Here is a 25,769-nt window from a genome sequence, read left to right as displayed (position 1 = left end):
GCCATTTATTGAAGAGACTGCTTTTCCCCCATTGTATATTCTTACCTCCTTTGTCATAGATTAACTGACCATATAAGTGTAGGGTTATCTCTGGGCTCTGTATTCTGTTCCATTGATGTTTGGTCTATTTTTGTGCCAGTACCATACAGCTTTGTAGTATATCTTAAAATCTGGAATTGTGATACCTCCAGCTGTGTTCTTCTTTCACAAGATTGCTTTGGTTATTTAGGATCTTTTATGGTTCCATAGAAATTTTAGCATTATTTGTTCTAGTTCCATGAAAAATGTTGTTGGCATTTTGCCAGGGATTGTACTAAATCTGTAGATTGCTTTGGGTATTATGAACATTTTAACTATATTAATTCTTCCAATCCATGAGCATGAAATATCTTTCCATTTGTTTGTGTTCTCTTCAATTTCTTTCATCAGTATTTTATAGCTTTCAGAGTACAGGTCTTTTACCTTCTTGGTTAAGTTTATTCCTGGGTATTTTATTCTTTTTTGGTACAATTGTAAATGGAACTGTTTTCTTAATTTCTCTTTCTGCTACTTCATTATTAGTATATAGAAATGCAACCAATTTCTGGGTATTAGCTTTGTATCCTCCAACTTTACTGAATTCATCTGTTACTTCTAATAGTTTCTTTGTGACATCTTTAGGGTTTTCTATGTATAGTATCACATCATCTGCAAAGAGTGACAGTTTAAATTCTTCCTTACCAATATGGATGCCTCATCAGGGAAATGCAAATCAAAACCACAATGAGGTATCACCTTACACCTGTCAGAATGGCTAAAATAAAAAAGACAAGAAATAACAAGTGTTGGTGAGGATGTGGAGAAAAAAAACGCCTGTGCATGGTTGCTGGGAATGTAAATTAGTGTAGCTACTATGAAAAACACTATGGAGGTTCCTAAAAAAATTAAAATAGAAATACTATATGATCTAATAATTCCACTACTGGGTATTTACCCCAAAGAAAATGAAAACGTTAATTCAAAAAGATACATGCAGCTCTATGTTTACTGTAGCATTATTTACAACAGCCAAGATATGAAAGCAACCCAAGGATTCATCAACAGATCAACATTCATCAACAGCTTCACACAGAAGCCTGACAGCATTAGCAATGAATGACTGGATAACCAAGTATTCTGTGTCTCCTGTTGCAATGTGAAGTATAACATATCACCTGTGATGTAACTGCATCAGCTGAAATTCTATAGAACAATTAACCTTATCTCTTCAGTAAGTTATTGTCATGAAAAAAAGGCCTTGTTCTAGACTGAAAGACTTGAGGGACAACCAGATGCAATGCCCAGTCATAGATAAGATGCTACTTTGTAAATAGGTTGCAGAAGACATTTTTAGGACAACTGAGGTCCTCTGAATATAGACTGGGTAATAGATGATATTAAGAAATTACTATTAGGCATGAAATGAGATAATGGCTGTACTCTAGAAAGCTTTTGTGTTTTTTCTTTTTTTAGTTAAAAAAAAAAAAGACATTTACCCACTAAAATAGGGAGAAGAGAAAAGCAAATAACAGCAACAAAATTCTGAAAGCTGGAAGACGGTTGGATGAATAGTAACTGAGCAGACCAAGGCCAAATCTTACAATGGTAGTAAGTAAAAATCTGAGTTCACGAATTCATATTACATGATACTTAAAGGCCTCAAGGATTTATACCAGTTAACCATGAAATGGGAATCAAAGTGGGAGAAATGACTGTGTAAGGAGCAGGTAGATCCCAAGGTGCCTTCCCCAACTCCATGCCGTTTTGGGACTGCTCCCACACATTAACACAAAAAACGAGAATTTTATTTCATTCTCTGAGGAAGTAAAACAGAGAGTCTCTGGATGGGATTTACCTGAAAGGTGGAAGGCAGAAGCTTAAATGAACATATACACATTGAATACTGAGATCCCCAGCAACTAGTTCCCAGCAGCCCCTTACTCCTCTGCAGGAGATTGATGGGACTTCTCTGGGAAATCATACCAGCTGAAAAGATTCCAAAGATCCTAACTCTATGGTTGTTCCTCAACAAATGGCCCAGACTTCAGAGAGGCTCATGGTCAACAAAGTCCTAACTATGTTTGTAGAGTGTCCAAAGAGATTTTTAGTCCTTAATTTGTAATCAGAACAGATTACCAGATAGCCAAGAAAAACCTCTGACACAATAGTTCTCAACATTGCCTGTATATGGAAATCACCTAGGAAGCTTTTCAAAATATTGATGTCTGGATCCCAACTTCATTTAATTACTCTGGGGTGAGACCTACGTATTGGGATTTTTTTTTAAATCCCTGTGTTATCATCACAGGCAGCCAAGTTTAAAAACCATAGCTCTAACACTGTATCCAAGAAGAAAGAAAAGGTTTACATGTATAAACATTCAGCAAACAAAAAGAAACTCCTGGAAATTTAATATGTTCTAACAGAACTAAAGTATTCAATAGAAGGCTTGGGAGATTAACTGAGAAAATCTCCCAGAAAGTAGAGCAAAAACACAAAAAATCAGAAAATCAGAAAATCAGTCCAGAAATTCCAGAAAAAGAAAACAGGAAAATTGGAGAGGAGCAATACAAAAAAAGATGAGTAATAAGAAAGATTCCCAACAGCAATGCTGGAAACTAAACAATGCTGTTAAAATTCTTAAGAATAGTTACTTCCAACCTAAAAATTCCACACCCAACCAAACTATCAAACAAAGGTGAGGATAAAATAAAGATATTTTCAAACATGCACAGACTCACAAATGCCTCATTTTGAAGAAGTTACTAGAGGAATTGTTAAGTTCCATTTCTCAAAACTTACTAATGGCCTTGCTCAAAAGTCTGTAAAATCACTGGGAAGCTGAAGCCAGACTATAACTCAACACTCCACATTCAGCTTAACTTATCCAGGGAGACTTCAAACCAGAGACAATTTGAGCTTTCCTTTTTTGATTTTTACTAATTACTAGTCTTTTATGTTTTACTAATTTTTATTAATAAGAATAATAAAATATTTTGGGAAAAATATTTACGTTAGAATACCTTATGTCAATCTAGGATATATATTATTCAAATACTGAATTAAACATATATTAAAATGATAAAGTAAAAAGAAATAAAGAAATTGAATCTAGATTTTCACAGTAAAACCTCTTTCAATTATAAAATTCATCATCCATAAAAAATGTTATAATCATATAATGTTACAACTAAAATTAAAAACTTTTGGCAACATATCATTTCATATTACAATACTGTTTACTAACCTCTGATTCATCACCCTTCTCTCTATAAGCAGTAGCAATACTGGTCTGAACAGCCTTAATCCATGCCTGGCGCAGCTTTTCAGAATCTGCCTGAAGCATACAACTTCTAAAAGAAAACAACATTGTTTTCTCAGATACTAAGTTAACACCCCCCAAATAATAATGTTTCTTTGCTTATTTAATAATTTTCTAACAAAAAGTAATTTCTTTTGAAAGGTTTTATTTCATCTATCTTGAGGACAGAGTATGTTCATGAAGAAATCAATAGAAATGAAATAAATTGCCTATTAGAAAAAAATCACAGATCCCTTAACATTTAAAAAACAAACTTTAAATTTGCCAAATACAACACTAATTTTTTCTATTGGGTAGAAATATGAAATGATAATTATCAAAGGAATTGATCTGATATATGATGTCAGTTCATCATCAAGACAGGTAAAAACTTTCCATATGGCCACAGCAATAATCTTTATAGAATTTAAAGAAAATGATACTGGGTAGAAGTTACTTAAATATCTCACAGTAATACTTGTAATCATTAATTATTAAAATTTACTTTTAAAGCACTTTTTTTCCTTTCTACCATAATCACAAGTAAAACACAAATGTTTCTCTACTCTGAAAAGGTCTTCAAAATAAACAACAGAAACTTAAAAGCAACTCTCATTCTTTAGAACCACTTACTTTGTTGGAGAGACTACCTCAAAGCAGAAACGTCGTTCTATGTCTTCACAGTGTTTCACTGTGCAGAGCCTTAGATCTTCCACTACCACAGTGGGGTTATCCTACAATAAGGAAACACAACCCCCATGTTTATCAACTTAGTTTTTAAATACTACTACCAATACCAATAATAACATACTTTACAATATTACTTGTAATAAATGGTCTAATTTTAAAGATTTATATTTATCTTATTTAGGATTAGAGATAGGAGTTATCAACTCCTATACAGATATATAACTAATAAAGGTAACTGTGTCCTGTTCATAATTTTATGTCTCATAAAATTGCTATACAAGGATTCAGTGGAAGTATATGTAAAGAGCTTAGTCTAACACTTGGTAATTAATTAATAGGTGCTCAGTAAATGTTAGCTTCCTACTAACTTTCATTTTCTTCCATTTTCTTTCATATCCATTACTCTCCTGGTCCTCCCTCACATATAATAAAAGCTACTTTCCTCTAAAAAAGAAGCTTTAACAGTCAAGTCTTTCAAGTAACTGAAAAAAAAATAAGAAGCTTATACATTCTTCTTAAAATACTTAAGAAAATGAGAAAGCTTCTATCATTTTTCTAGTACTTAACAAAAATATAAACTCAAAACCAAGTTTATCAGAGCAGAAGAAACCATGAACTTCTGTGGAATAAGCCTGCTAGCACAGAACCAAACAAATAAAACTTCAGATTGTGTATCTCAAGAGTAAAGTGAGTATTTAAAATGGACAGCTGAGGGACGCCTGGGTGGCTGAGTGGGTTAAGCGTCTGCCTTCGGCTGGGCTCAGGTCCTGATCGGGCTCCCTGCTCAGCAGAGAGCCTGCTTCTCCCTTTCCTCCTAGTTCCTGCTCTCTCATTATCTCTATTGCCATCTTTGTCTCTCTCTCTCAAATAAATAAAAAAAATCTTTTAAAAAAAATAATAAAATAAAAAATAATTAAATGTACAGTTGAATACATCATTCACAAAGACTAGGTAAAAATTAATTCATCTATTAATTAAAGGTTTTTTTTCCCTAATTATTTTTAACACTCTCAAGTGCCATGTAATCTCAGTATGCCTTTCTGATAAATAAAAATTCCTCACCCTTAAAATAAGGTTCAGGAAAAGAAATGTATAAAAACAACATTAACAAATTTAGAGGTTTCTATTTAAATTACTTCAAGCTTACATTTTAATTTCATATTTCACATTTCCATATTATCACCTTTGGCCTGAAGGTGATGTTTCTTAAAAGGCACCCCTTCCTACAGCCTCAAAATAGTACTATGGAATGGTGGTATTGCTCCTTCAACCACAGCGGGTCGAAGAAATGAAAGTAATAATCCTGGGACACAGAAACACCTGTCTCAAAACTAGGAGTCAGGAATTCAGGATTCAAAATCACTCTGCTTCAATTTTAAGGATCAAAAGTTAATACTTTCCACTTTTGAGTCCTCTTATACATGCCTAAACATAAAACTAATAAACAATAATTTTGCATATATGACTATTTAAAGACTTCATTGCTTTATCAAGATGAACAGAGAACTGAAATGGGGGACTCACTGGGTTTCCACTTAATTAATAAGACACCTACCTTAAACTTTTTCTGGTAAACCAATTGATTGTTCTGTATTGAAAACCAGCGTCTAAATAAATAAAAACAGATTAAGTTTTCATAAACATAATTTAGGCCTGTTGTTAGAAATAAAATATTTGGGAAAGCACTAGAAAATCAGTTGATAGTAATTATGTTTTGAGAAGTGCATTGTTTTGTTTTGTTTTATATAGACTGATGTCAATGAGATAACTATTGAAAGTAAAGAACAATTTTAAACAGTTTTAAAACCACAGACTAGGAAAATAAAATTACTGTATTTTGATTCATTTTGTCAGAAATTTATATCCTAACAACAGCTGTTACCCTTTATGCTATCCCCAAATAATAACTGTTATAAAAGTAAAAATTTAGTTTTTTGAGGTTACTCAAAAATAACTAAAAATCTTTCCCCAAAATAATTGCTTCTATTATAAAGTAGAAATAAATTTATGTTGTAAAAAAAGACTATCCATTTGTATACAGCAAAACACTGAAATAAATGGTGCTTTGTCTACAACCTTTCTGCAGCTAATTCAGCAAGCCTTTGATTTGTTAAGCAAAACAGGAAATTAAATCATTTTAGAACTGATATCAAACAAGAGATAATCGCCAATTCACTTGACCTCGCTTTAATATAAAATACTTCTAAGCAGAATAAAATATATTACTAAAAATGATTCACCTATTTATATTGTTCTGTTTGTTCTTGTAAATTATTAGGCAAACAATTTACTTGCAATCTTTTTTAGAAGAAAAAGCTATGTATGGTATATTTACTAATTCTAATTTATTAAAACAGTAAAAGAACCTAAAAATTTATAAAAAAAAAAAAATCACAGCAAAAGCCATTCATAAAAGGAAGCAAAAATTCTCATCAAGCATGAAAGGTAAAACTATTTGGTCATTATTTTAAAATTAGTTTCATGTGAGATGATTTCTATTGTAAATGTTATTAATCTATTAGCAGATAGAGATTCTACCTTTTCATTGATACTAATACAAAGCACTAGAAAATGTATTTAGACATATTTAGAATTTTTATTTTAAAAAATTAAGTTATTTCTCCAAAGCTGTGAAAATGATTAGATGCTTTTCTATTTTTAAGCTAGACAGACTGTTAGGTTTTCTTGCTACTTAAAAAGGCATCACCTTTTCCATTAAAATAGAGATGTGTTAAATAAGCATCTAGATAAAACCAAGTGACTTGCCTCTAATGCAAATCATCAAGATGCAGGCTAGAAAAGGAAGAACTTCTGGGTTTCTTTGTTTTGGGACACATAGTTAGTTAGAAATGTTAAAGGAAATACCTATAAACAAACAAAATGGTGCAGCCCTGCCACAAGGATGACATGCAATGGAAACAATCTCTGATATTGATTAACGTAACAAAATACTACATAAAAACCTGATTTTTATGTAGTAAAAATCTGATTATTAACTTTATAGGTCATATATATTTCTGAAGCCCAGTTCCCCTGCCATCTATCTGCTTCTGGGTGACTCTCGCACATCTTCATTTTTTTGTACACTCAGGGAAGACACTATAAATTCATCTTAATTTTGACATTTCCTAAGAAACAAAATTAAAATGTACCTTACATAGAAAAAAAAAAAAACTAAGATCTGTATGTTGTACGACACTGTCTCCCCTCCTCTGCCATTAAAGAAAAAAAAGAAAAAAAGATCCAACTACAGTCATTGACACTGATCAAAACTTTAATCAGGTAAGTAAAATGGAATATAATTTTTAAATTGCTCTTATAGGATAATCCTAGCTATTATTAACATTTCTAATAAAAGGAAAAATGGGAGAGTTCACAGCCTATGATGTAGAGAATAAGATACTTAATATTTCAAGCTCGTGCTGCCTGCAATTTGGAGCTACTTTAAAAGATAATTAAATTGAGGTGCCTGGCTGGCTAGGGGGAGCCAGAGGAGGAAGAGGAGCATGCAGCTCTTCATCTTGGGGTCATGAATTCAAGTCCCACGTTAGGTGTAGAGAATACTTAAGCTTTAAAAAACAACTTTTTAAGATAATTAAATAATAAAAAAGACAAACTTTAGAAAGCACTGAGCTGACAACTATACTATATTCTACAAAATTCAGAAACTGACCACAAAGCTAAAATATAAGACTGTTCTTTAAAAAACAAAATTTCTTGGCTCATTAAGAAAAATAATACACCACTTTATATCTATCCCAAAGTGAAATAACTCAATAAAGACTTTAGACCAAAATACTAAATTCATAAACAATTAGATATTATTGACACTGAAATACCTATGAGAGCTTCCAGATAACAAAGCATGGAGGTAAAGGAAAAAATATATAAAAAAATAACTTAAGTGTCTTTTACCATGTTTAATCATGAGTCCTAGAACTGCACTTGAAACCAAGAATAAAATGTAAAAGTAAAACTTCTAAATCTGTAGATTTCTCACTAAAACTATAAAAATGATAGATTTACACACATATTCATATATGTGCAAAATAGGTGAACATTTAACAAAATCAGAAGCTTCAGCATGTGGGTGCCTGGGTGGCTCAGTTGGTTAAGCGACTGCCTTCAGCTCAGGTCATGATCGAGTCCCACATCGGGCTCCCTGCTCAGCAGGGGGGTCTGCTTCTCCCTCTGACCCTCTTCCCTCTCATGTTCTCTGTCTCTCATTCTCTCTCTCAAATAAATAAATAAAATCTTTAAAAAAAAAAAAAAAGCTTCAGCATGTATGCTACTATCTTTCAAATTCAATTTAATTTTTCCCAAGGAAAAAGACCAAAATGTTAAAACAAAAAAGCTCTAGGAATTGACAATTTTTATTTTCAATAAAACTAATATGATTATTACCAAAGGCGCTAATTCCTAGTTACTGTTTAAAATTTCTGAAAAGTGTTTACTGGCTTATTTTCCTTAAAAAAAAAAAAAAAAAAGATACAAAGGCATTTGTATCTATACAATTCTATATCTCTGGGGAACTATAAATAATATCAAATGTTCTTTTCATTTTCAATTAAAACAAATAGAGGCTATTGGCAATGAAAAGATAATTCCATTCCTGAAATGAAATGTGTGTATTTTATTCCCAATTTAAAACATGAGACATTATATCCATTGCAAGTAATCCAACTGAAATGCAGGTTAATTATGAGCTTTCTCGTGCCAAAGAGGAAATTGGAGTAAGGCAGGAATGAGGGGAAGGAAGCCATTTGGTACCTGATATGATCGGGCTTTTTCCTGTCATGTGAAAAAATGGGGCAGGATTAAAACATAAAGGAAAGGTGGTAAAAGAATGAAAACGCAAATGTGCAAAATAAGCAAAGGACTAGCATGATATGAAAATAAAGCAAGAATTAAAGAAACAAGCTTAAGCTCAAACCTAACAAAATAGTCAAAAATATCTGTTGCATTTTGTTCTCAAATTTATACATGTATGCATTTATACAATTCTAACTCTTAGGCATCTGAAATGCTAGTATTTCAGAAATATTCAAAATTTTTTTTCTATTATGGTATAAAAAGTTCTGGTAGGACTTAGCACACTTGGGCATACCTCTACTATTATTTTTCTGCCTCTATGGTAATAGCTATAAAATATAGTACTTCTCCTCTTAATAAGTTGCTCCTAAAAAATTAAGGGAAATAATCACTAAAGATATATCTTCATAAACCTGAAACAAAGGAAAACTTTCCATAAGGAAAATAGGATCACTAATTAGGAATTTCAAAGATTATAAAATATCATTAGGCAAATAAACCTACCTCCCACCTGCTCTCCCCCTTTTCATCAATGACAGCAGACACTCAAAGGCCACACATAAGTGGAGTATCTTTAATCTATGCATACACGTCTTATTTTAAACAAAAGGCCAATAAAAATAAAATTTGTATCTCTGCTAGCAACATATATAATACTTTAAGAAACTGTATAATACACTTTATGCTTTTAGCTATATCTTCTAGTTCAACAGACTGACCATAGCATGTTAATAATTCAGTTTCTTAATTCATTTTACCAGCTTACTATTAAATAATCTTAGTATTTAATTATTTTCTTTGCTCATTCATCTTTCTGAATGTATCATAAAAAGCAAAAGAGACATATAGGTACGAATAATCCATCTGGCACTGATTCGAGTCTGAGGTTAAGCTGCCACACTGAGAAATGGCCTGATATGGAAAGATAATTTTGGTAGATCTCACCTTTTCAGAAAAATACGTATTATAGACATATAAAAATGCTGAGACACTACAAACTAGAAATCTGAAACCGAGAAACAAATCCAACAATTCACGTAAGACATAAAGTGTCTCACTCCTTACACTCTTTCAGTCACATCACACAACATATAATCTCTTCCGTAAAATTTCAAATTAGAGAATGATGCTTAGATTTTATGAAGCACCGGGACAGGTTTTAAAACTACCTGGGAATTCTTAGTCAAATACACATTTCCCGCAGGAAGTAAGTCTTTTTTAAAAGTTGGCTTAAATGAGTGATGGGGATTAAGGAGGGCACCTGTGATGAGCCCCAGGTGTTCTATGTAAGTGTTGCATCACTAAATTCTACACCTAAAACTATTATTATGCTGTATGTTAACTGGAATTGAAATAAAAATGAACAAATAAATAAATAAATGTTGGTTTTGAAAATATTACACGCCACTATTCCATAAAACTATAGATAATGGCAAATTTGTCATCATATGATTGGTACCTTACAGTGACTACAAGGAAAAGTGTTCCCTAAAACTAATCTACAGACAATCTAAAGAAGATACGTAAACAGTAAGCAGAAAAATCTTTATGCTTGAAACTGGAATCCTAGATTTAAAGTTGAGGTACAAATATCACAAATACAGTCTTTTATTTGAAGTCTAATCGAATATACGAAATCAAGCTGGATAGAGAACTAATTAGAGAAGGACAGACTCTACAGTCATAACAGGTAAAGGGAAGGTAACTGCCAAGTACTTCCTGAGATTAGATTTTTTATAAACTTCATATAAGAAATTTAAGATACAGTCCAAATTTTTAAATTGAAAAGCAGAAAAAAATTCTAAATAACATTTAATAGATTTTTCTTCTCCCTTTCACCGTTACTGACCTATAACCTAGAAAATATCTAAATCTTTTGTTATAAGGTTTTGACTTGTTTTCTATGAAGATACTTTTATACAATGCTTATATGCTATGTTCCTTAGAAGTCTGCTTTTTACTGGTATTTTCATGAAAACACTCTTTTTAAAGGCATATGAAAATGAAATAATCGCTATCCATAATTTTTCTAGTAATGTAAATAGACTAGGAAATTTGAATAGTTCCTAAGTTATTTTTAAAAGATTTGACATATTCTATTTTATCAAAACACAAATTTATATGGAATTTCCATAGCACGTTAAAAAAAAAATAACAGGTTTTAGGCCTCAGTCTTGTCACAGACCAGCTGTGTGACCTTCAAAGAGCAACCATCTCTCTGCACCTTCATTTCTTTTCTAAAAATTAGGATGTTGAAATACGATCCATGATTCTAATCAATAACTATCACCCCAGTACAATTAGATGGCATCTCCCTTAAAGAGCAGCCTCATTTCCAAAGGCATTGTCTTTTCCACTTTACAAATGGAAGGTAACATGGGCGCCTGGGTGGCTCAGTCAGTTAAGCGTCTGCCTTCAGCTCAGGTCTTGATCCCAGGGTCTTGGGCTTGAGCCCTGCATTGGGCTCCCTGCTCAGCGGAGAGCCTGCTTCTCTCTCTCCCTTTGCTGCTCCGCCTGCTTGTGTGCTCTCTCTCTCTCCCTGTGTCAAATAAATAAATCTTTAAAAAAAAAGGAAGGTAATATGTCTACAACTGAGAATTTAATAGTTATTCCCTACTTGCTTTTAGTTACATTTTATTATCTATCTCAGTTAATAGAATTCATGAAACAAATAATAAAAATGAAAGGTCCGTGCTTAAATTACAATTAAATTTCTCCTATTGCCTTAAATGGCAATGCGATTTTCCACTAACACTTACTGTGCTTCATTTTGAAGTCTGAGATCATTTCTCACTGGAGTAGTCCATGGAAGATCATTTCATTTCTTCTTAACATAATGGTATAGTTTCTACGAATTTATTGTATTTTCACTGTGTTAAACCTTAAGTAGGTTGTTTTGAAATCTGAAGGTTAAAATTCAATTCTAACATTACCTCATGAAACTGTACTGGTTGAGAAATCTTTATTTTTAATTATAAAAATGTGACACACTATTTTTTAATTTCCTATTCTGGCTATGAAAATTTGCCAGGAAAAACTTAAAAGATTATTGTCTTAACTTAAACAGCTTAGAAAACAGAATTTTAATTTTTCATTTTCACTTTACATTAGTTACAAACACTGTTTCTACCCAGACCACCTTGGTTGGTCCTTCTGTATTCATACATTATTTTAGAAGTTCTACATAATTCAAAGAGGCTTTAATATTAAATATAATCACTTTCTAGTTTATATTCATCCTCAGGTAAGGAAAAATTATTTCAAATAAAAACACACCTCATAGATTTAAATATCTGGCAATATCAAATGCTACGGAAATGCTCAATAAATCACTGACATTTGAAAATACCAGTGAATATTTTTTCCATATAACCTCATCACCAAGAAATCAAAATAAGTGCACTAGAAATCCATTTTAATAGATTAAATATTCAAGCATTAGTTTCCATTTAAATTAACAAGAATGTATACTAAATTAAATTTACCAAGAAAATTTTATTTATTTTGCTAATGTCCATTTTTTTAAAAAAGAAAACAAGCTTCTCTATCATTAAGTGAATTCATGTCCTGTTCATGTAGCAAATAAAACACATTCAACCAATAATGTAAATCAATTCACCAGAACCCAATGTTACTCTCAATTATTACTAAATTGTTCTGACTACTTTTTTGTTTTTTTTGCAAAAACAGAGGCATCTTGAATAAAAGACTAATCATTACTTTTTGGAAGGATGATCCTGAGTCAACACAATTTTTTTTTTATGTTTTAATGTCTGAAATTATTTCACCTTATATTAATACAAAGGAAAACAAAATATTTTATATATTTATATAACAGACATTTACATGATTAATATTTTATAAAACCAGTTTAACAACAACAAAAAGTAACATTTTTGTAGCCATCAAGTTTAGAATAAAGGAGCACCAACTGCCACACACACTTCACATATAAAAACAATCTCATTTCCTAAAAGTCCTGGTTAAAGTTATTGCAAAGTTCAAAAGATCAGTAAAAATTTGTAAGCAAACACTAAATTAAAATGTACATAAACATCACACAGAGAAGGAACCCAAAGGAGAAAAAAATTCTTGCTTCCTGGTTTATACTTTGCTTAAATTTTATAGTTTAGAATTAGTGCTATCATTTTTCACTTGCTTCTTAGGATCCCCTTTCCTAGAAGGGCAACTTATCTTCAATGGACTGGGTTCAAGAAAGTTATTATGGATGGTGAATTTAAAGAATTATGAAAGAAAGAGCTGCCAAATCACAGGGAAGGTCAGAAAACAATGTCCCAAGATCAAGACTAGTATTCGAAATATATTACCTGTTCCAAGTTTTGAAGGCATTGCTGGCTCGTTTGAACAGATATCCTTCCATAACAATGCCATTTGCAGCATCTACATTATATTCTAACTTAGAGTCATCACTGGAGAAATCCTAAACGAAATAAAAGTTTGTACGATTTGATTAAGTCCTTTACACAACAAATTTATCATAGAGAAACAGCTCAAACCACAGAAAAGCTTTGTATTAAAACAGTTATATTGGGCGCCTGGGTGGCTCAGTTGGTTAAGCGACTGCCTTCGGCTCAGGTCATGATCCTGGAGTCCCGGGATCGAGTCCCGCATTGGGCTCCCTGCTCACCAGGGAGTCTGCTTCTCCCTCTGACCCTGCCCCCATCTCATGTGCTTTCTCTCTCATTCTCTCTGTCTCTCAAATAAATAAATAAAATCTTTAAAAAAAAAAATAAATAAAATAAAACAGTTATATTAACAATAGTCATTAGAAAAGGAGAGGCCTAAATGTTGAATAATAGAAGAATGCTTCAACATATAAAGGTATTTCAATTCATAATTATTATAATGACAATATTAAAACACAGATGATTATATAGAATAATACTCTGAAAAACAATACAAATTACATACACAGTGATTAAAGGCACAAAATATTATGTGTACAAATAGACAAAAGGAACAACTAAATATAATGCATGTTACATTTAAAATGTTTTTTCTCCTAATATTGTATTATGATGTGTGTGATATCAATTTAAAAAAAAGGAATATAGATATATTTAAACTGGGATTACTTAAATCTACCACTATTCTCTAAGTATATTACTATTATGGTAGTTTTTTAATATGACAGAAGTACTAACTCCACTATTGGGGAGTTCAGAAATAGAATAAAGGCATTTTTTTCCTAAAATAAAATTTTGTTTTGCAAACAATCACATTTTGAAGTGGGCACACTGAGCTCACTTTTTTATAAGGATTATGGAATGCCTCATAATCTTCTATCATTCTAGACATTTTAGTCTCGCATGAATTCAAACTTTCAATTTTCCTCTAAGGATTCATGAAGTTTTGAAATCAGAAAACTTATATTTTAAATACTTCCTGATGGGGCGCCTGGCTGGCTCAGTGGGTAGAGCATGCAACTCTTGACTCAGGGTACTGAGTTCAAGCACCACGTGGGATGTAGAGATCATTTAAAAATAAAAAATCTTGGGGCCCCTGGGTGACTCAGTTGATTAAGCATCTCCCTTCAGCTCAGGTCATGGTCCCAGGGTCCTGGGATGGAGCCTCACATTGGGCTCCCCGCTCAGCAGGGAGTCTGCTTCTGCTTCTCCCTCTCCCTCTGGGCCTCCCCCACAACTCGTACTCTAATAAATAAATAAAATATTTTTTAAAAATTAAAATAAAAATATTTCTTGATGAACTTACAAAGTAATTTGTACAAAAACTGCAAGACCGCTATTATCTCCAATTTTAAAACTCCAAAAATCATTCTCAGAACTTTCAAAATTACTTCTGGACGAATAATCAAAGTTAGAATATTATCCTTTTAGGGAATAGCAAACTCTGTCTTGAGAAAGATTTTGGCAGAAGCTACATGACCCTCTGCCAAGAATGCTGGATGTGAGGGTCCTCTCCTAGAGGGGAGGCAGAGTAAGAATCACCTAGGAACCTTCCAAATATAAGCGTCTACAAAGATGGAAAATGGAAACAGAATAAATTCAGAAAAACAAAATTTATTAAAAACCTCTGCTGACATCTCTCAAAATTTAACCATAAAAAATATGCTAATCCAAAATAATCAAATGAAACAGAATTTATAAACAAATTGCTACACTTTCTCCTGCTTTTTCTTTGAAAAAAAATCAGGAAAACTTTAATTCCCTCATTTAAAATTTATTTGAGGCTGTAATGTATTTAATTATGCACACAGGATTATGTCAGCAATTGACATAATTGAGTTTGGCAACATTCTAAAGGTTTCATTTATAACACTGGCAGTTTTTAATGACGCTGATGCTACTTAAAACATTAAAATATAACCTCCTTGAAGTACAGTACATTATAAGTATTTTTCTAATTTTCAACTATATTTCCTGAGATAGGTTGTCTTCGATTTACTTACTATTAATATCAATTAATATTGTATAATACTTAAAATGTGACAGATTATATGATTTTATAATGAAAGTAATAACACTGTATAAAATATATAATAAAATATATAATACTATAATTTAAATATATTGATGAGCTGACAAATTAGGAAGAAATACTCAAAGGCAAAAGATTAAGTGAAAGTAGGAGGCTTGAAGAGGTAAACTGATCAAGGAAGCCAGATTTCACCTTAAGGGCATTTGCCTCATCAGAATTTGAAGCTTTGGTGTGAGGCCCAGAGAAGAGAAGGCAAGACTAACACTGACCAATATTTTTGAAATTGCAACCAAGACAAGAAGGCCCATTATCACTTCAAGATTATGTTAGAAGTCCTAGCCAACAAAATAAAAAAGAAGTAGGGAAAGAATCGGAAAGGAAGAAACTATTATTATTAGCAGATGATATGACTTTGTACAAGAACATCCAAAAGAATCCAGAGATAAATTAGCATTAAAGAGAGCTTAACAAGAAAACAGGTTTCAAAGTCAATAGAAAAATCAATTTTATTCTAATATGTAATAAAAGTAAACAGCGAGAAAAGAAAATTTTAAGACATTTACAATAATATTTGCAATATAAGTATCTAGGAATAAATTTAACAAAAGATGTAGAAGAAAATATCAAGCTTATAAAGGACGCTAAAGAAAACTTACAATATTTCAAGCTCATAGAAGACATTATAAAATAAAAATATCAATCCTTCTCCATATTGATTCATAGATCCAATGAAATCAATCAAAATCCCAAAAGCTATTTTTATGCAACCTCAAAGTCTGCCCCTGAAATTTATATAAGAACACAAAATTTACGCAATTCACTTTTGAAGCAGAGAACGTAAGAGACTTTACTTTGTCAGATATCAAGATATACTATAAAGCTAAAATAATTAAAGCAGCATAGTACTGGCACAATTAAGACAAAAAGGCCAATGAAAAGAATTGAAAACCTGAAACAGACTTCACATGTATGCAAACATGATGTAAATCAGAAGATATAATAGAGTAGTAGGGAAAGAACACATTTTTTAGTAACTGATTCTGGATCATCTAGATACCAGTATAAGAATACAAGAAAATTGGATCTCTACCTCACGCCATACACAATCACCCAATTACAGATGGTTTTAAGGTCTAAACATAAAAGGCAAATCTATAAACACTTAGAAGATTATACAGGAGATATATCTTTATGATCCTGGGATAAGAAGGACTTACTAAACAAGACACAAAAAGTACCAAACATAAAAACATTAAAAAAAAAAAACTATGTGAAAATTAAAAACACATATATCCCCCCCAAAAAGGCTTATATCCAGATGATATGAAGAATCTGATCAACAGTTAGGCAACCTGTTGGAAAAATGGAAGAAAAACTAACAGACATTTCACAAACAGGATATCCAAATGACCAATAGGCACAGGGGAAGGTACTTGAGTTCATCAGTAACTAAAGCATAAATTAAAACCACAACAAGATGTCAGTATCTACTCACCAAAATTAGCAAAAATTAAAAATTCTCACAATACCATGGGGTGGCAAGGAGCACTGAGAACTCATACACAGTGCTGCCTGTCAGGAATGGTAACATCATTTTGGAAAAGTAATTTAGCATTTATCTACTAATACTGAACATATATATACCCTCTGAACCAGCAGTTTTACTCCTAGGTATAAATATATCAGGAATATGTACACATAACCAAAAGGCATGTACATGAATGTGCATAGCATCATTGTTTCTTTAATTGATCAATTTCAATTCTTGAAAAATGTAAATAATTACATTAGGTACATTAGACATACTTTCCCTTAATTTTTACGTGATTGAATAGTTTTCTTTTCTTGTTCTTTTTTTTTTTTTTTTCTTTTTTTTTTACCTTTTATTGAGCCTTTTTTTCAGATTTTAAGGGAAAAAAAAAAAAGCAAAACAGCATTACTTTCTTTAAAAGTACAGCAGTAACTGACTATTATTTAAAATCGAGTAAATTAATCTTAGATTCAATAATCTACTACTTTTGGCCCTTCAGTACAACACTGAGCTGTATATGCAACAGGGAAAGATATTAAAAGATACATAATATTCATTAAATAATTCAGTTTAAGCCAACAGTCACAAGTATCTACAAATATCATGATCTCTCATTTTAATTAGAAATGACTGGTCCCAATTTTTAACAATCTCTCCATGGTAATGTCATTAACACAAATTACCCAACCAAAAGTGAGTCTAACTTTAAACAAAACAAAACAGGAAGTTAGTCTTACCTAACTATAACTCGAAGTAACTAAGTTAAAGATGATCTAGTAGAAAATCTTTCCCTTTATAAATAATGTTTCTCTTTGAATATTAATAACCCATCACCAATAAAATTTTCCTTACTTGTATTACTGACTTCACTTTAATGTTTTTCTACTGACATCTTTTATGTCAGATCTAGTTCACTGGTATTTTAAATTCTAAATAAACCATAACAAAAGTTGATCTGACTGGTCAATACCAAAGGAACAGATTCCTTAAAGCAATGCTAGAAGGCATCCTTTTTTTTTAAGGTGACACATGAATAGGGTGCCCCACTACCACAAATTATGCAGTCAAGTTTCCCACATTTGGGGAAATTCCAAGGGTCAGCACATTTGGAGTCAATGGATAAGCCTGACCCTGGGAAAAACACTTTTGTGATCATGCTATCTCCCTTGCCAGGTAAGTACAGAAGGCATCTTGTCACATACTTGTATTATTAGATTCAACCTCCAGTTCTCTCCTTTTATTTTCAGATTACCACACAAAAATATCACTGACTATGTAAGACAAAATATTGTTGAGTTCCAAGTTAGCTGTATTCAAAGCTCTCCACACACAAAAATAAAAATGTGTCATATTTAAATTTCCTTTTTAAAAATATCTTTTTCAAATAGTTTAGCTAAGCTTAGGCAAATTAACAAGTAATGCACGTGAAATTCCAGTATCACATGAGAGAGGGCAAGGGCTGCCTCAGAGTAACTATAGCTGTTAAGTCCACAATACCAAACGCACACTGATGCAAAGATGTTCTCCACTACCCTCTCTGCCTATCCCCCACCCCACACGCTACCCCCCCCTCACTCACACACTTTACAGGGATTGGTGATATCCTAACCAAAACTGTAAATAGCAGTTTAAATTCTAGGGCCATTTTTTAATTAGTTAAGATTCTATGAGACTGGGGTGCCTCGGTGGCTTAGTTGGTTAAGCATTTGCCTTTGGCTCAGGTCATGATCTCAGAGTCCTGGGATGAAGCCCTGCTCGTGCTCTCTCTCCTCCCAGCTCGTGCTCTCTTTCTCTCTCTCAAATAAATAAATAATCTTAAAAAAAAAAAAAAAGATCCTTGAGTTCTTGCAAAGTGGTTCAAAAACATGGCTTTCAAATACTGCCTGACCATCTAAAAAATATTTTACTTTTCACAAAAAAAGGAGGAATTTTCTACCCAATTAAATTACTACAGCAACTTAAAGGATTTGTTCGAACACAATGATATCTTGCTGAAACCAATAATCAAACAATTGTATAAAATGGGAATTACTCTCCTGTAACTTTTCTTATCAAGTACCTTTTGTTGAATGGTGGAATGTTTTTGCTCCATCTCTCTTTTCTCCTTCGCTGCATCCACAACCAGTCGATCCAGCTATAAAGGGGGAAAAGGGAAAACATTAGGCAGACTTAAAAATTAAAGAAAAAAAGGTATGATCATTTTTTTAAAAACATACTCTCAATAAGTAAGCCAATTTAAGTTTACTTAAAAAGGCATTTGGCTATTACTTTAAAATGGAAGTTCTCTCTGGTATCAAATCCTTTTTAAGAAAGTCTATAACTCCCCCAGGAAAAACATTTCTAAGAACAGTTGTAATACCAAGCAAACATGACAGGAGGCGTTGTCAAAGGCACTACAGTGATAACATGAACTCCCGGAATAAGCAAGAGAACTCAGTTTAAGTTGCCTGCCTGACCCCTGCAATTCCAGTAGTCAGAATCAAAGACAGAAAGAAGATACCCTGGTGACTTTTTCCCCAAAAAGCAAAAAGTAGCAGCTATGCTAGTGTGGGGCCAGCTCTCCTAAGTTCAAAAGAACAGACACTTTCAATCACTCAAAATGCTTCATGTTTTCAAGATGGCTTCTTAATGTTATCATCAAATCTAAAAGGCAAAAAAACAAACAACAAAAAACAAAAAGTCACCAGATAAGAGAGAAAGCTAAATAATAAAATTTTTTAAAAAGGAATAATAAAATAGTAATCATTCCTAAGGCCAGGGTAAAATTGACATTGTTTTTAAGGTTCTGTTTTAAAAGCTCAAAAAACTTATGAAATCATAAATCTCATTTCTTTCTTATTCCTTTCCATCAGAAAAGATGATTTTCCAGTATTATGATAAATGCCCTGGCTTCCTGAACTACTCTTTGCTGGAATAACAAACAATTGGGTTATAAATTATGTGAGTCTACTCTTCTAGACCGTGATGTATATCATTTCATCTTTGAACCCCCACACCTCTGATTAATGTGGGATAAATAAAAAATAAAAATGTAAACATCAATAGGAATAAGGAGAAAGATAAAGTATTAAATGAACAAATGTTTTCATTGCTATCAAAACAAAATTTTAAAAAGCCTACATAAACAAACCATTTGGTCCTTTATTCACTATTACAAATGACGTTTTTTTTCCCCTATCAGAGAATAATTTTGGCCACAGAATTTTTCTTTTGTTTTTTTTTTAGTAAAAAAAAATTTTTTTTAGGGATGCCTGGGTGGCTCAGTTGGTTAAACATCTGCCTTCAGCTCAGGTCCTGGGATTGAGTCCCCCATCGGGCTCCCTGTTCAGCGGGGAGTCTGCTTCTCCCTCTCCTGCTCCCCCTGCTTGTGCTCTCTCTTTCTCATTCTGTCAAGTAAGTAAGTAAAATCTTTTTAAAAAAATTTTTTTTAAGTTTTTATTTAAATCCCAGAGTTTTTTTTTAAAGATTTTATTTTTAAAAATAAAATAAAAGAGAGAGAATGAGAGATAGAAAGCACAAGAGGGAAGAGGGTCAGAGGGAGAAGCAGACTCCCCGCCGAGCAGGAAGCCCGATGTGGGACTCGATCCCAGGACTCCAGGATCATGACCTGAGCCGAAGGCAGTCACTTAACCAACTGAGCCACCCAGATGCCCCTAAATCCCAGATAGTTAACACATAGTGTAATATTAGTTTCAGGTGTACAATTGGCCATAGAATCTTAATTATCACTGAATATTAATAAAGAACCAAAAGAAAACACACTGAAACAGAATTATCACTACTATAAATAGTTGATTTAGATGGCAACTATACTACTACACTTGAGGATCTAATGCATACATGCATTAGTGACATGTAACATTGATTTAATGGGTAATGCTGGTACATGCTGCACTCGGAAAATGTCCTCAATATTTTCTTATACTGAATGAGTGAAATAACCATTATACCATGATTTTATATCCTTTAATTGAACGGCATATAAATTTTATCCATTCAGATTGAAGTGAGGTATAAGGCAGGCCCTAAGATTCAACTAATATTTATAAACTTGTGTGCATGTACCTTCCATACTAGTACTGCAATGCAAGTGATGGTTTTTTGCCTGTCCCATCGGTAGTAATTCCTCGGCTACATCCCACCTCACTGCTATTACAGCAGAAAGCGGGAAAATTCACCTCTCTCTGCTGGGGCAGAAGTATAAAGAAAAAAATGTCTCAACATGGTAGAGGGTTGGGGAAGGTATGAGTTGAGGAGATGTGAAGACTAACAGTCTTGTCTCCTATAAGCTGGGATGATATCAGGAAGACAGAGTCTGGAGCACATCAGAATGTGTCCCATGCTTCTATTAGTCTTGGACATGAGGAGTTTTACAGCTACCTATAACCAGTCAGGTGCCCCCAATCCTCTGTGTTTGGAATCCCCTCTACTCCTACCACATCAGACATCAACACTTCTCTTTCAGCTTTCCAACTTCTCCCATTTCCATCTGCTTGTATATTTGTGCAAATCCTACTACCTTAAAAAAAAAAACCTTCCTCCAACTCATATCCTCTCCAGCCACCATCTTCCCCCTCTCTTTCCCTCATAACACAACTTCTGGAAAAATCTTCCCTCTTCTTCGCTTGTCTATTTCATATTCATCTACCCATTATTAGTTTAACTTCTACCACTCAGACCCTCTACTCTCACAAAGGTAACATATAATCTTCTTGCTACTAAACCCAATAGGTAGTTCTCAGTCCTGGGTTTACTGGACCTTCTTTCCAATACTTGTACTGGTAACTACCCTCTCCTTTTTGAGACATTCTTTCTTTGGCCTGCACTAACACTATTGCCCAGTTTTCACCTCCTCTCTCATCTATGCTTTAATGGAGATCCTCATACCTAACCATTTCTTAAAAATATGTCATTCTTATTTTTCATTTTTTGAGGAACCTCCACACTGTTTTCCAAAGTGGCTGTACCAACTTGCATTCCCACCAACAGTGTAAAGGGGTTCCCCTTTCTCCACGACCTCTCCAACATTTGTTGTTTCTTGCCTTGTCGATTTTTGCCATTCTAACTGGTGTAAGGTGGTATCTCAATAGAGCTACCCTATGACCCAGCAATTGCACTACTGGGTATTTACCCCAAAGACACAGATGTAGTGAAAAGAAGGGCCATATGCACCCCAATGTTCATGGCAGCAATGTCCGCAATAGCCAAACTTTGGAAAAAGCCGAAATGCCCTTCAACAGACGAATGGATAAAGAAGATGTGGTCCATATATACAATGGACTATTACTCAGCCATCAGAAAGGATGAACACCCAACTTTTACATCAACATGGATGGGACTGGAGGAGATTATGCTAAGTGAAATAAGTCAAGCAGAGAAAGTCAATTATCATATGGTTTCACTTATTTGTGGAACCTAAGGAATAGCATGGAGGACATTAGGAGAAGGAAGGGAAAAATGAAGGTGGGGAAATCGGAGGGGGTGATGAACCATGAGAGACTATGGACTCTGAGAAACAAACTGAGGGTTTTAGAGGGGAGGGGGTGGGGGGAAGGGTTAGCCCAGTGATGGGAATTACGGAGGGCATGTACTGCATGGAGCACGGGGTGTTATTCGAAAACAATGAATCATGGAACACTACATCAAAAACTAATGATGTACTGTATGGTGACTAACATAATTAAAACAAAATTAAATTTTTAAAAAAATGTCATTCTTAGGGCCCTGTTTGAAGCCAGATTCTCTTTTTACTCTATACTAGTGGCCCTTGACCTTAGTTTACAAAATCAAAATCTTTAAGCATACTGTTCTAGCATTCACATTTTTCAAAATAGCTTTCAAAACACAAAAATGATTTTGGGATCCCTATTAACTCTCCTTGGGTCAATTCACCCACTCTTGTGGTTACAATTAGCAATTATATGTTACTGACTCCTTTAACCTAGTTTTTTTGTTTTTGTTTTTGTTTTGTTTTGTTTTTTGAGCTCCAGATACACCCACTTAGATGTCCTATCATCAAAATTTAACACATTTTTTAAAAGATTTTTTATTTGACAGAGAGAGAGATAGCAAGGGCAGGAACACAAGGAGGGGGAGCAGGAGAGGGAGAAGAAGGCTTCCCGCCAAGCAGGGAGCCCGATGTGGGGCGCAATCCCAGGACCCTGGGTTCACAACCTGAGCTGAAGGCAGACGCTTAACCGACTGAGCCACCCAGGCGCCCCAAAATTTAACACATTTAAACCTCAACTCATCATGTCCCTCTACCTTCAAATTGGCTATGTCTTAAATATCCCTCAAGTCTACTTGTTTCTATCCCTACTGCCATGTTCCTAGTTCCAGACCCAGTTATCTCATAACTGAATTATTCAAAGAATATCTGAACTGGCCGCCTACAATCAGGCTATGTTTTCCATGAGCTTAGAGGCTTTTGAAGGACCTGAAAAATTATGTGAGAACTGAGAGGGGGAAACTGCAAAACCAAAATTAATAAATGTCTAAAGTATACAATTATTTAAACTATTCAAATGTAATCCAACTCATTGGTTTATAAATTATATTTAATGTAAGATGAGGGTGCAACATAATGCTTGACAGAATGTGGGGAGTGCCTAGAGCCTAGGAAGGTCTTGCCTTCCTCCCAAGTCTGGGTTACAGGTTCTATCTGTATGTTCCTATAACTCTTTGATCCTCTGCTATGTGGTAGAGACAGCCAGCTATTCCCCAATATCCATTCTCTCTTTCTATCTTAACTAAAGAACCCCCAAATTCTAGTAGGTCACATGATTATCTGGCATTAAGTTTTTATCTCCCAGTTTTCCTTGCAGCCTGTATGACACTGGGATGTACACAGAAGTGACTCTACAATTTCCAGGAGACATCCATAAAGAGAATGCATCTTTCTTTCCTCTTTCCTCTCTCCTGATAGCTAGAATGTGGGTATGGTAACTTTGAACCATGAGGTAGAATTAAAAAATATAAGCCTGCATCCCTGCATACCAGGCCTTTGACTTACATAGGGAAATAAAATTTCATCTTGTTGAAGCTACTATTTTAAGGTTTCTATCTATCCCATGCAAATGAGCAAGTTCTCAATTTATATACCCAGACACAACACTGAGCACAAAGAGTAATTGTCTGGTGACTTGTTGGTTTCCTCCAATAGATTAAATTCTATAGAGCCTGGGAACAGTATCTCTGCAACTCATGGCATATGCCCTGCACACCATCCCAAGACACACACGTACACACATATGTGTATGCACCATATTTACTTTTGGTCAATGAATGCAATTCTTGTTACACTCTTACCTTTTTCCTCATTTCCCTAAACTCTATTTTTCATCCTTAATCCCCTGTCCTCAAAAGGTAATATGAACCTATATGGGGAAAAAAAATCACCTAAAAATTGATACTATTAAATCCAGATGGCTCACCAATCAACAAAAAAAATTGTCCCAGAACAAATCTAATACAAAGTTCTGCTCGGTTATCAAAAATAATTTGAATGTAATGAAATTCCTATATAATACTGTGATATATGTATAATCCACACATGTGCATATGTGTATAAAATAAAAAAGTTCCCAAGACTTCCATAATCTTAAGATTCTAAAATGTTATTAGTCAAAATATAAAGAGTATAGCTCAAATAAAAAATCAGTAGGATTTTTCAATTATCCAAATGTAAGAAATGAAAAAATAAATCCAGCTATGTATACTATAAAACAGACACTTTAAGTTTTCCTTTCAACACCCTCACATGCTGTCCATAACATATTTTTAACTTCAATCTTCTTTTTGGTTACACATTTAATCCATACATAAATCTTGTGCAGCATCAAACTTCTTCATTAAATAAATGAAATGTCAAATTTCCCAATATGCTAATTTTTTTCCCAATATGCTAAACTTCTTTAAAAGTACAGACACCAGAGCAAAGGCAACAAAAGCAAAAATAAACAAGTGGGACTACATCAAACCAAAAAGCTCCTGCAAAATATTTGCAAATGATGTATCAGATATAAATGTCCAAGGTATTTAAAGAAGTCATACAACTCAATAGCAAAAAAAAAACCACTTTGTATTAAAAATGGGCAGAGGATCTGAAGAGACATTTCTCCAAAGAAGACAAACAGATGGCCAAAAGGTATATGAAAAGGTGCTCAACATCACTAATCATCAGGAAAAGGCAAATCAAAACCACAATGAGATATCACCTCACGCCTGTCAAAATGGCTGTCATCAAAAAGAAATCACAAGTGTTGGTGAGGATGTGGAGAAAAGTGCACTAGTGGTAGGAATATAAACTGGTGCACCCACTATGGAAAACAGTATGGAGGCTCCTCAAAAAATTAAAAACAGAACTACCATATGTTCCAGCAATGCCCCTTCTACATATGTTCAATGTACACAAAGATACTAATTTGAAAAAATATCTACATCACCATGTTCACTGCAGCATTATTTATAATAGCCAAGATACAGAAACAACCTAAGTGTCTGTCAAAAGATGAATAGATAAGAAAATGTGGTGTATATATATACACATGGGACTATTATTCAGCCATTTAAAAAAAAAAAAGGGAAATCTTGCCATTTGCAACATAGATGGACCTTGAAGGCATTACGCTAGGTGAAATAAACAGGCAGAAAAAGACAAATACCATAGGATTTCACTTATATGTGGAATTAAAAAAAACAAAACAAAACTCACAGATACAGAGAACAGACTGGAATCTGCCAGAGGTGGGGGATGAGTGGACAAAATGGGTGAAGGGGGTCACAGGTACAAATTTCCAGTTATAAAATAAAGAAGACCTGGGAATGTAATGTACAACATGGTGACTATAGATAACACTACTGTATCATATATTTGAAAGTTACTAAACAGTAGATCTTAAAAGTTCTGAAGATAAGAAAAAAAATGTTTAAGTCTATGGAGTAATAGTTTACCTTCTG

At 33.4% G+C, this 25,769-nt stretch overlaps 1 protein-coding gene and 1 non-coding gene across 3 annotated transcripts in view; both read right to left on the bottom strand.

Annotated features, from left to right (window-relative positions):
• ACAP2 (ArfGAP with coiled-coil, ankyrin repeat and PH domains 2) overlaps positions 1–25,769 on the bottom strand; it is a 144,406-nt gene that overhangs the window by 24,351 nt on the left and 94,286 nt on the right. For both annotated transcript variants that reach the window (XM_025876382.2, XM_073895254.1), the window contains exons 9-13: positions 18,871–18,945; positions 13,150–13,262; positions 5,565–5,616; positions 3,953–4,053; positions 3,266–3,371 (exon numbers count right to left, since the gene is read on the bottom strand). In XM_025876382.2, the coding sequence (XP_025732167.1) occupies positions 3,266–3,371; positions 3,953–4,053; positions 5,565–5,616; positions 13,150–13,262; positions 18,871–18,945 (447 nt within the window). The remainder of the gene's footprint in view (positions 1–3,265; positions 3,372–3,952; positions 4,054–5,564; positions 5,617–13,149; positions 13,263–18,870; positions 18,946–25,769) is intronic.
• LOC112834747 (U1 spliceosomal RNA) lies at positions 17,830–17,992 on the bottom strand. Its single transcript, XR_003211018.1, has one exon. It is a non-coding gene; the product is annotated as a U1 spliceosomal RNA (small nuclear RNA).

The sequence above is a fragment of the Callorhinus ursinus genome, unplaced genomic scaffold, assembly GCF_003265705.2.
Source record: "Callorhinus ursinus isolate GAN/ISIS: 27379988/994484 unplaced genomic scaffold, GSC_fseal_2.0 scaffold1, whole genome shotgun sequence".
In the NCBI taxonomy this organism is placed as follows: domain Eukaryota; kingdom Metazoa; phylum Chordata; class Mammalia; order Carnivora; family Otariidae; genus Callorhinus; species Callorhinus ursinus.
The sequence above is the reverse complement of the archived record's forward strand: the minus strand, read 5'-3'. Positions and strand labels throughout refer to the sequence as shown.